The 11,000-nt window shown below is 41.9% G+C and overlaps 1 protein-coding gene across 1 annotated transcript in view; it reads right to left on the bottom strand.

Annotated features, from left to right (window-relative positions):
• Nucleotides 1-9: 9 nt before the first annotated feature.
• mettl24 (methyltransferase like 24) overlaps nt 10-11,000 on the bottom strand; it is a 41,100-nt gene continuing 30,109 nt past the window's right edge. Inside the window, exons 4-5 of the mRNA XM_069657258.1 lie at nt 7,734-7,959; nt 10-1,967 (exon numbers count right to left, since the gene is read on the bottom strand). Coding sequence (XP_069513359.1) covers nt 1,650-1,967; nt 7,734-7,959 — 544 coding nt within the window. The 3' untranslated portion in view covers nt 10-1,649. The remainder of the gene's footprint in view (nt 1,968-7,733; nt 7,960-11,000) is intronic.

Genomic DNA, 11,000 nt, shown 5'->3' with positions numbered 1-11,000 from the left:
TGTTTCCTTTCTTTATTAACCTGCAGCAAAAAACTTGGCAAATTAATTGAAGTTGTTTTTAAAGGGGGGTATTATGCTCATTTCAAGTTTCATATTTCACTCTGTGTTAGCTGTGGAGTAGCTTAGCATAATTTACAGTTTAAAAAAATTATTTTTCTCACGCTGGTGCTCTTTGCAGGCCCTCATACAGCCTCTGTCTGAAACGAGTCAGTCAGCTCTGTCCCTTTAAGAAACCCCGCCCCTACAAGCCCGCTTTCTTCTGATAGGCCAGCTCTCCAAAGCCTGCCGAGGGGCAGAACTTAGTGTTTGAGGCACGCCTGCTACCCTGTGGCCGAATTACAGAGTTGTCGGCAAAGAGCTAACTTGCTCTTATCCTTTGGAAAAGTAAACACTGATTTCTTTCCTTCACAGCCAAAGAAACACTTTCTCAAATAAATTCTTAACCAATGTGACAAGCTGGGCCGTTATAAAATAAAATAATGTCAGAGGCAGACTGAGCTGCTGGGTGGGCGTGTCCTTGAACTGTGCTAGGGGCAGGATGCCCAAATATAGAGTTCCTCCACTTTGTGACATCACAAAGTGAAGCGTCTGGAGAAGTCTGTCTGAAAGCAAGCGTTCACAGCAGCCTGCAGACTTTTCAGCGGGGGATTACTCCAACATACTTTTACCTACAGATTTGAATTTGTTTAGTTTGGACATCTGAAATTGTATATATGTCTTAAAATGAAACAGCCTAATACCCCCTCTTTAAAGGTCTGTTGCAGCAGCAGATACAATGGAGTAAGCCTAGTTGAACACTTGGAGAAAACCTGACAGCTATACAAAATACTTCTTTGTGTGGATCTCAAATGTTTGCCTTTAGTACCCAGGAAATTGCAGTGTTCAAAAATAACTTGAAGTTCATCTTTTCTTTTTGTGTTTTTCTCACACTCGCCCACACATCCTCATTCAAATATCCAACCAACACACAGAACAAATCTATAACAGACATCACTTCTGATGTTTTTCGTGAAATTGTTGCTTTTTCTGTTTTTAAATATCATGTCGTATTAGGGTTCCACTGCAGGGAAGCAGACGGTCGTCTTCCTCATCTCTTTACCTTTATTACCCACATTCCTCTGCTCAGTCTCTTGGTCTTTCTGTTTAAGCAGCTCCACAGGCGTCTAACAAATATCACTTCGTGAGAATGAGTCAGGATCTTTCATTTACCTTCCCACCCTTTACCATCATGTATCCATTTCCTTGAATTAATGTGCTATTAAGCAGGCTGTTGTCTCTCAGCCTCTGTAGACCATTGTTATCTAGAGAGTTCAACTGTGGGCAGAGCTCAGACTGGACCACGATGACGGGGGGCTGACTGTGACTCAGAGGCCGACCTGCAGCCGACAGCACAGCCACTATGAGGTAGAACACAGAGGGCCTCTGGAGGCAATTACTCGGCCCCTCTGAGTGAAGTCATTACAGGCCGGCGGAGAATGAGCAGGAATTATAGCTTCGCAGAAAGGTCAGGTAAGATAAGATTAGTCTTTTGAGGAACTTCAGCCAAACTCCTAAGCTACACCAACTTGTACATTTAAGTCCAGACATCCTTCAAGCAAAGGTAATAGTTGTTTTTTGGTTCTCCAGACTTCTACCATTTCTGGTGCCCCTCAGGGTTTCCACTCCATGTTCACCCAGCTCAGCGTGTAAGCACTGCTGGCGTTGAGGACACTCTTATGCAGAAAGAGGTGAGGTTTCGCAGGGTCGCTGTGGACATGGAAGAGGCGGAAGTTGGCACGTTCGAGTTCCCTGAGGAGGCTGAACCAGTACCGCACCACGGACGGATCATCTCCGCCCACCTCAAAGCCCGCCCAGTGCAGGTGAAGCTCCAACAACAGCTGACCCACCGAGTCCAGCACTCCTTCCAGCACCAGATTCTCCAGAATCTTCCACTCTGCGCTCTCCATATCCGCCTTCAGCACATCCACCTAGAACAAGAAGAAAGAAAATTACAGTTTTTTTCCTTCAGGTAATAAATGAATTCTATTATAACATCGGAGTGATACTAAACCGTGTGGAATTATTGAACGCAGAAGCTATTCAAAGATGAATAGGAGTAAGTGAAGCTTGGCCTTTGTTCTTGCTTCAGCATTGTTGATGATGGATTGAGCGAGAGAGCAGTCTGACAAGGCTTGGTGCGCCGGAGCGGAGAGGAAATGCTTCATATGATGAATGTTAATAGCACCCTTAGGTCATATTCATGTGAGGAGACTCATGCAGAGTTTAATGCACTTCCTCAGGACCTTGGGATTCCTCTTGAGTCTACTAAATTGCATAAGATGCCTGTTGTCTGACCTTTCTGTGTTTAAAAGCCTTGGGGCGACGGGCTTTAATTCCCTCTAGGCTCACGTTTTGGTTAGCAAGGACGTCATGCAGCTGCTAAAGTAGTCGCAATAAGACCTGAGGAAAGATTTAGAAAATTAGCCTTTTCAAAACAAAATGAGACCCATGGCATTGTAGTGTAATGAACTGTTACATAAAAGATAACAAGAAATTCCAAGTTACGATAAACACTTCCCCACAAATACTGCGAACATCATCTGGCGCCATGACAGCACAGTTATTAGACTAGCTGTGAAGTTCCTCTCCATCTGATGCCTTTGGAGTGGGAACTGAATTCCCATCCCTCATTAGTGGAACTGAAGAAGTCTCAGAAAGTCTTCAAAAACAGCTTTCTGTGGAGAACAAGTCCAAATGTTGTCCTCTGCCGTCCCAATGGGCTCCAAGACTCCCACAAGCAGATATGTCCCTTAATTGGACAGAAAATTTGTAATGGAAAATGATGTGGCATCTTCAAGAGGTGATGTGTTCACTTAGTCTCTGTGGAGAGTGTGTCTAAGTCTGTCTATCGTACTGTGTTTGTGAAAGTTTGACAGGATTTGATGTTTTTGGAGCTGCTGGAACAGCTTCATTCTGTCTGACAGAGGGTTTCAGCTAGTTACACATAAAGTGCTTCTCTGCCCCAGTGGTCTGGCAGATCCAACACTGCCACAATCACCTCCCTCTGCAGGAAAAAGTTGCAAGTCATGGTAAGATTCCTGTCTGGTGTGAGCAAAGTTTAAATGGTATGAGCTGTCGAAAGATGACTTTTACTGTAGTGTTGTGCGGCGTTAGCAACGCTGAAGTATCCTTAACTTTCCTGGATGAAAAGATGATGGGATTTGATGACAGTTCTTCTGTCAAAGTAAGACATTTGTTTAGTTTGAGACAGCAGCAGGTTAGCTTTTCTTAAGACTGCTTAAGGAGAAACAGTTAGCCAACTCGGCCCAAAGCCTTCAAAATGCAAAGACTAGCATCTTTTAAGCACACAAAATAACACACAGTAACTTATTTGTTTAAACTGTACTCAATACAGACATTTGCCAATGTATGGGATACTGTGTGCCAGCCTATTTCTTGCTAGGTGCAGTTGCACCGCAACCAGTGGAGACTCCAGGCAGTTAGCGTTAGCCAGGAAATAGCAGCTTTTAGTGGTGCCCTCCTTGTTCCATTCTTTATGCTAAGCTTACCGTCTCCTTTCTTCTGTTACATATAAACAGTACTCACGAGAACAGCACCAAACAAGGGAAATTTCCCAAAATGTTGAACTATTCTATTTAGTAGGTCTGAAGAACAACATGACATTAAAGGGGGATTTATATTGATGAAGGCACCTGGGAGAAAAACAATAGGCTCCTTTACACGACAATGACTTGCCTTTGGTTCATGCTCGCTTTGAAGCATGAACTTTGACATCAAATCCTTTAAACCATTTTGTACTGTTGTAACTTCCAGCATTTTTTACAATATTAAAACTGAGAAGAAAAATTATGGCTGTTATTGTCAAGAGGAAATTGTGTAAGAACTCATAATGAATTCAAAAACTAACACAAACCAAAGTACGTCAGCAATAATACAGCTGATCAGTATCCTCTGTGGAATATATTATATTTAATGTCTTTGCACTCAACATAAATTCCTGACCTCCACAACTAAGAAATACATGTCTGATTACTGCAGACAGTCTTGAAACCAAATGGGCAAATATTTCCTCTCCTCTAAGTGACTCACACAGTGTGTGATCAAAATACCCATGGTAATTATTTCTGCAAAGCATCCTCAGGATTAGGCAGCATGTTGGAATGCATTTTAATTTTGTGGCGCTTTTGATGAAAGTTCTCTGAGTCTTTGTAAACAACAAGTTTGCTGATTGGAGAAAATAACTTTAAATGGAGGTTTATACTTTGGCTTTTTTTAATTGGCCTGAAATGTGTTTATTTCATGGTGGGCAAATCCTAAACATTAACAAGATTTGTAAATGTACTGCCTCCCTTTGTTCCACATGATTGGCCTCCTCAGAGTAATTCAGCTGTTTTTGCTTGAATAGCAGAGAGTAAACCACCACAGCTTATTTGACCTTTATTATTATATATTTTTAAGCTTTAATTAGTGAGCTTGCCTCCAAAGAGCCAATAACAATCAAAGATATTAAATTACACATCTGAGAGATTTGCTGATTCTGTGCCCTGACCCTGCATATTTACCCTATTGAAGCATCTCACAGTTCTTCACTGTGGTTCCATGCATAGCATCCATGCAAAACATTTGTGGTTTTCAGTGTAATGCTGAGACTATTTGATGGGTTGCCATGATATTTAATAAAGACATTTACGTTTTTTTCGAAAAATGAATCGTAAAAATGTTGGTAATCCCTTAACTTGTCATACAGTGCTATGATTATATATCCAATACTTTGGTTTAAGAGCAAATAACTGCAAAACATATTTTCCAATCAGCCTCAGCTGCACTGTGTTTTGTACTAATTATCAAATGTTAGCATGCTGCAATGCTTCACTCAGATGTTAGCATGCTGCAATGCTTTTAACAAATCTTAGCATGCTATAATTTTTTCTCAAATATTAGCATGCTACAACGCTCTTCACAAATGTTAGCATGCTACAATGCTTTTCTAAAATATTAGCGTACTACAAAGCTTTTCTTAAATTTTAGCATGCTGCAATGCTTTTCTAATATGTTAGCATGCTACAATGCTTTTCTAAAATGTTAGCATGCTACAATGTTTTTCTAAAATGTTAGCATGCTACAATGCTTTTCTAAAATGTTAGCATGCTACAATGTTTTTCTAAAATGTTAGCATGCTACAATGCTTTTCTAAAATGTTAGCATGCTACAATGCTTTTCTAAAATGCTAGCATGCTACAATGTTTTTCTGAAATGTTAGCATGCTACAATGCTTTTCTAAAATGTTAGCATGCTACAATGTTTTTCTAAAATTTTAGCATGGTACAATGTTTTTCTGAAATGTTAGCATGCTACAATGTTTTTCTAAAATTTTAGCATGCTACAATGCTTTTCTAAAATGTTAGCATGCTACAATGCTTTTCTGAAATGTTAGCATGCTACAATGCTTTTCTAAAATGTTAGCATGCTACAGTGCTTTTCTCAAGTGTTAGAATGCTACAATGCTTTACTCAAATTCTGAAAATAGTAAACATTATACACATGCTAAACATGAATATATTGGCATTGTGATTTTGATGCCATATAAAAGAAAGTAGACTGAGGGGTCTCTTATGTAGACATTATGCTGGGTAACCATAGCACAACTTTACAACTGGATGCAGGATCTTCACTCAGAAAATAAAAAGGTTGTTAGATGGAAGTACTGTTGACTATGTTGTGCTTCCTTAATGCTGAGCAGTGCTCATACTGCTCTATCAGACACAATCAGTACTCTAATATGTTGTTTCTCTCAATAATTGAGATGTAGTTCCCGGCTGACATTTGTCCCTTCGGTGCCAGTGTCTGCTGTCTCGGCTGGTCACCAAAGCTCGTGGGTGAATCATCTGTATATTTTTTTTAACCAAAACAGATAAGAAATGCTGCACAAATGCATATTTCGACCTTTCCGAGTGACTCTGTTTCTGTCACAGAGGCTGTGCAGGAGACTTAGAGAAGACGCTGTTCCGCTGCTGCGTGCTCCTCCGGCACACTATGTACTCACATTAAAACCTCATTACAAGAATGCAAGCGTGGCTCTGCATTCAAAATAGGTGGATTCTGTCATCAATGGAGCAATATGGTATGCAAAGCCACCCACACGAGTACATTCAACGTTTATTTGTTCATGTCTTGTCACACACTGACAAGATATTAATATCTCTGCAAGTCTGCTTTGGTTTTGACTCCAGCAAAGAAATTATCATCTCAATTTAAACAACATTAAACAACTTAAAGGCATTCTGTTCCACAAGCTGAGCAAAACTTGCTTTTCACATATAGAAAGGTATAAAGAAGATATATTTATCAAGCTTAGCTGATTTGTTTGGACCATATTAGAACAAGTTAAAAGCAGTAACAGTAAACGGTAATCTAAGACTGAGTTAGTCCTTCAAGAAGCTGCAGACAAAGAACAAGGAAATGGTTGAAAATAGAGAGGGTTTATCCTCATGGGAGTAGGAATGTGGTAAACACTGCCATGTAAGAATGAAAGGAAGGATATAATTTTAAGTTGTGTAAGTTTGCCCTTAAAGTGGCCCCAGGCACAAGGAAATGGACATAAATGAAAAAGTTCATCATCTGGGGAGCATGAATATCATCAATTTCACAAAAGCATAGCAAACTGCTTATGCCATTTTGATGCTTGAGGAAGGCTTTTGACGAAGTGGTGGTTCTTAAAAAATGTCACAGGTCGCCAAAAACACGAGGATCTAACCTATGGGGACAACAAATATCCACAATGAAATTAAAGACCCATCCGCTTATCCGGGGTCGGGTCGCGGTAGCAGCAGGCTAAGCAAGTTAGCCCAGACGTCCCTCTCCCTAGCAACATTTTTCCAGCTCCTCCTGGGTGATTCTGAGGCATTCCCAGGCCAGGTGGGATATATAATCCCTCTAGCACCGGATCAACCCCGGGGTCTTCTCCCAGCTGGACCCTCGGTGTACAATGTGTTGCTTTATGAACTCCAAGTGGGAGTAACGACAAAGGAAGACAGCAGGTCAAACTGATATCCCAAACAAAAAGCACATAAACAGCATCGACTTTGCAGAACTGGCTCATCTTTTTTACACCCCGCTTTTCAAGCCATTTGAATATTCTGCAAAATATCATCACATAAAATGAGGCTGTAATGGAATTTATTTAGTGACTACGAATTATCCATCTGTTATCTAGCACATGAATCGGGCACTTCTAAGCTCAATTCATTGTCAATAGAAGAAAGATGAGCTTCTGACTGTCATTCAGCCGTGATTTTATTACCTTTGTAAGAAAAGCTCTCTTCTTTGACCTTGAATTATCATTCAGTACCTAAACCAGCATGTTTCTGGATCTATAACTGTGTGCTGCATTAGTATGCATGCTATCAGTGGGCTTGGTGTGTGCGTGTAGATGATTGATCTTGTATGCAGATCCATATCTGATGAGGTGGAACACAATCCCCGGGGGGCTTTGAAGAGGTAACATTCAGCATGATAATATTTAATCGAGGAAAACAGAATAATGGGAGTTTATCCACCTGGAGCCTGAGACAGATAACAGAGGAATGAATCATGATGAGCTGTATGATGTTTGGACGCTCAGGAAGGAGCCTGTGTTTGCATGCATGCAGGATATAAGTGAATCTGCAAGCTGACCCAGAAATAAAATTCATGAGACCATGCATACGATCCCCCTTACACACTCCACCTCTCACCTGTCTGTGTCCAAAGTCATTCAGGATGGTGGCCAGTTTCTTTGTGTTGGCGTACTGGCGCTGGGCGACGATGGCCGGGTTGGGATCCCTCCAGTCTACGGAGAGCCGATGGAGCCACATTTCATCCCGCTGCAGGTGAGGCTGCTTCAGACTGGGATCAAAGCAGTGGACCTCACATCCTGCCTTTGCGAGAGAACGCTCCAGTGACCGATCATCCACGCCCAACCTGCAGCCCACAGAGCACAAGACAATCAGGGTGAGCGCATCAGAGATAAAGCTCAGTATTGAACCTCAATGCTGTCTGGGTGTAAGCCACAACACAGAATGCTGAATGCTAAACTGCTGTCCAGAGAAGTAGTTGTGTTAAAGTGCAAGGCTCTACTGAGGCGCAGCAGTGCTTTGAGCTAAATGCTAACACTAGCAACGCAACACGCAACAGGTGTTAAGAAGGTATAACTTTCACCATGCTAGTTTAGCTTGTTTGGCTATTTAGCACTCAAGCACAGTTGAGGCTGATGTGAATATCATTAGTTTTACTATAGGACTTATATCAACCTCATGGTACGCTGTTGGAAAAGTCAGGGCATATATTAAAGTCATTATGATTTATCCTCTGGGGACCATGAATGAGGCTGCACAGGGGCACAGCTAGAAGGTTCCAAGTTCGAACCCCAGAACGGACGAAGTGTGAGCTTGCATGTTCTCCCCGTGCATGCGTGGGTTCCCTCCGGGTACTCTGGCTTCCTCCCACAGTCTACAGACATGCTCGTTAGGTTCATTAGTGACTCTAAAATTGCCCGTAGGTTGAAAGGATGCCTGTCTCTTTGTGTCAGTTCTGTGATTGACTGGCAATCAGTCCAGGGTGTAACCCCGCCTCTCGCCCAGTGACAGCTGGGATAGGCTCCAGCCCCCCTGCAACCCTGAACAGGATAGGCGGTATAGAAAATAGATGGATGGATGGATGGACCATGGTTGATTGTACAAAATATTATGGAAATCTATGTAGGTGATGTAGATCAGAGGTCTCCAACCCTGCTCCTGGAGAGCTTCCTTCCTGCATGTTTTAGGTTTCTCCGTCCTCTAACATACCTGATTTGAATTATCTGCTTGTTATCAACCAACTGAAGCGACTCAGGGGATTGATAATGAGCAAAACATTAGAATCAGGTGTGTTAGAGTGCGGAGAAACCTAAAACATGCAGCGATATGTCACTGGACACAAGAAAACTTTGGCCTATTTGTGGCGTTAGATTAAAAGTCTCAGAACTTCAAAGTAATCAACTTTCATCCTCCAGGCATGTGAATATCTACTGTATTTAATTACAATCCATCCTCTAATTATTGAGATATTTTAGTCTGATTAAAGTTGTTGACCAACTGACATTGACACCCACAGGGCTAAGATTTGTAAAATTAAAGTTAACAGGTACATAAAATCAGCCAACGTGTAATACGATTTCCAAACGAATCACAGACTTAGAGAGTGCAAATCTAATTCACCACATACAGTCTGAGACATTGTTACAGCTACAAATGAGATCTGCCACATCCTGCTGCATGGCAGTGGGTCAGATTTCAAGGGAAATCTAATGAATGCCTTATTAACTCAAAATATAGCCATCTACTTTCCTGTCAGGTTTTCACACGATAGGATCAAGGGCGACCGCTTACGAGCATAAAGGATGAGGGCTTCCTGTTTTATTAGAATGCAAGCCGAGCTCAGACCTTGACCTGCCCACTAAAAATCCCCCCAAAAAAATCATCCACCGGGGGAACTTGTTATCTCTTTTGTTTCATATTTATCTTTTGCTCCAGAGCTCTGCTTCTCTAGTACAAAATATGATGTGTAAATCTAATAAGACACATTTACTCTATTCCTCTCTCTTTCATGCTTCTCCCTCCCTCTCTCTCTCTTCTATTCTCTCTTTCTCCCACCCCTCCCCTCTCTAATCCTGCAATTTTCTCCCCTTTCTTCCCTTCCCGGTCGCTGTCTCCGCATTCCCCCGTGTCTAGTTTGTGCTGCGGCTGTATCCTGTAATTGCGGCAGAGGGAGTGAATTTCACAGTACGCGCATTTTTACAGATGAGGCACCGGGTCCCCGAGTGTGTCTCACAAGCACGGAGATGAGAAATGAGGATATGGGGGAGATTGAGATGCAACAAGACGTCTCATTTTACCGCACTTTAGAGTGTAAATATTTCATTGAGAGTTTCCCGCTCTCGTACGTGGTGTTTTAGGCAGGAATCAGTGCAGTGACAAGGACAAGGGATTAGTCATAGTGCTTCAGAAGCTCTTCTGGATGACCGTGCTGATACAATCTCTTGAGATTTCAGAGTGCAGGATGTGATGCCAAGACTTGTGTGCGTGTGATGGGTCAAAAACACCTCATGGACTGTAAATTTGCCCGTCCTCGCACTGAACTATTATGTCAACAGCCTGTCTGGATGTTGTGACTAAGCGTTAGGGCTAACAAACGCTGGGTGGGCTTGGAAATATTTGCTCTTCCCCGTCCAAATCCTCCTTCCTACCTTTAAATCTTCAAATCATTCTGTTCTCAGAATATTTCCATCTCCCCACCTCCGTTCTCTTTCTGTTCCTGCTTTGCACCTACTCCCCGTCTCTTATCGCACATCGCAGCACATTAATATGCATGATCGCTGAGTGATGAAGTGCAGGTATTTTTAATTCCCTCGCTGTGCTTTAGCCTATATACGTAGGTGCTCTAAATATGAACCACTGCTGCATGGCCTGCAGTCTGCAAGGAAAGTTTTCAAGGGGGGGAAAGTTAAAGTTGGCTAAGTGGTAGTTCGGTTAGAGTTAAGTTTTCACAGGAGACATTATGATGTGTAATAAGGAGGACTCTAAGTATCCTGTTAAGCCACAAATTTGTGACTGTGCGTCAGCATTCTCAGTGGCAGGTATCTAAAAGTGAAGCAGCTGAATGGAATCCAGCCATCATTAAATGTACATTACTAATTGTTCATCCTTAAACATGAATCATGTTTAAGATATTTAAAAGGTCTTTTTTTTCACAAATCACTCCACCACTTTGTATCTTAACTTTCTGATGAACTACCATGACAGTTAGTACATGTGTTCATGGTCCCATTACGGCGGAGATATACTTGCTTTTAACTACGCGTAGCTACGCATGATGGACATGCACATGACCGGTAGGGGCAGTGTAGCAGCAGAGGGGATTTGACAAGGTCAACACAGCAACAGGAACAACAATGTCAGAAAGTTTAGAAGAATAGCTGATAGACC

The sequence above is a fragment of the Semicossyphus pulcher genome, unplaced genomic scaffold, assembly GCF_022749685.1.
Source record: "Semicossyphus pulcher isolate SPU_LCO1_2020_fin unplaced genomic scaffold, fSemPul1.0.p SCAF_11, whole genome shotgun sequence".
In the NCBI taxonomy this organism is placed as follows: domain Eukaryota; kingdom Metazoa; phylum Chordata; class Actinopteri; order Labriformes; family Labridae; genus Semicossyphus; species Semicossyphus pulcher.
Note: the sequence above shows the minus strand (reverse complement) of the source record. Positions and strands in the feature narration are given on the sequence as shown.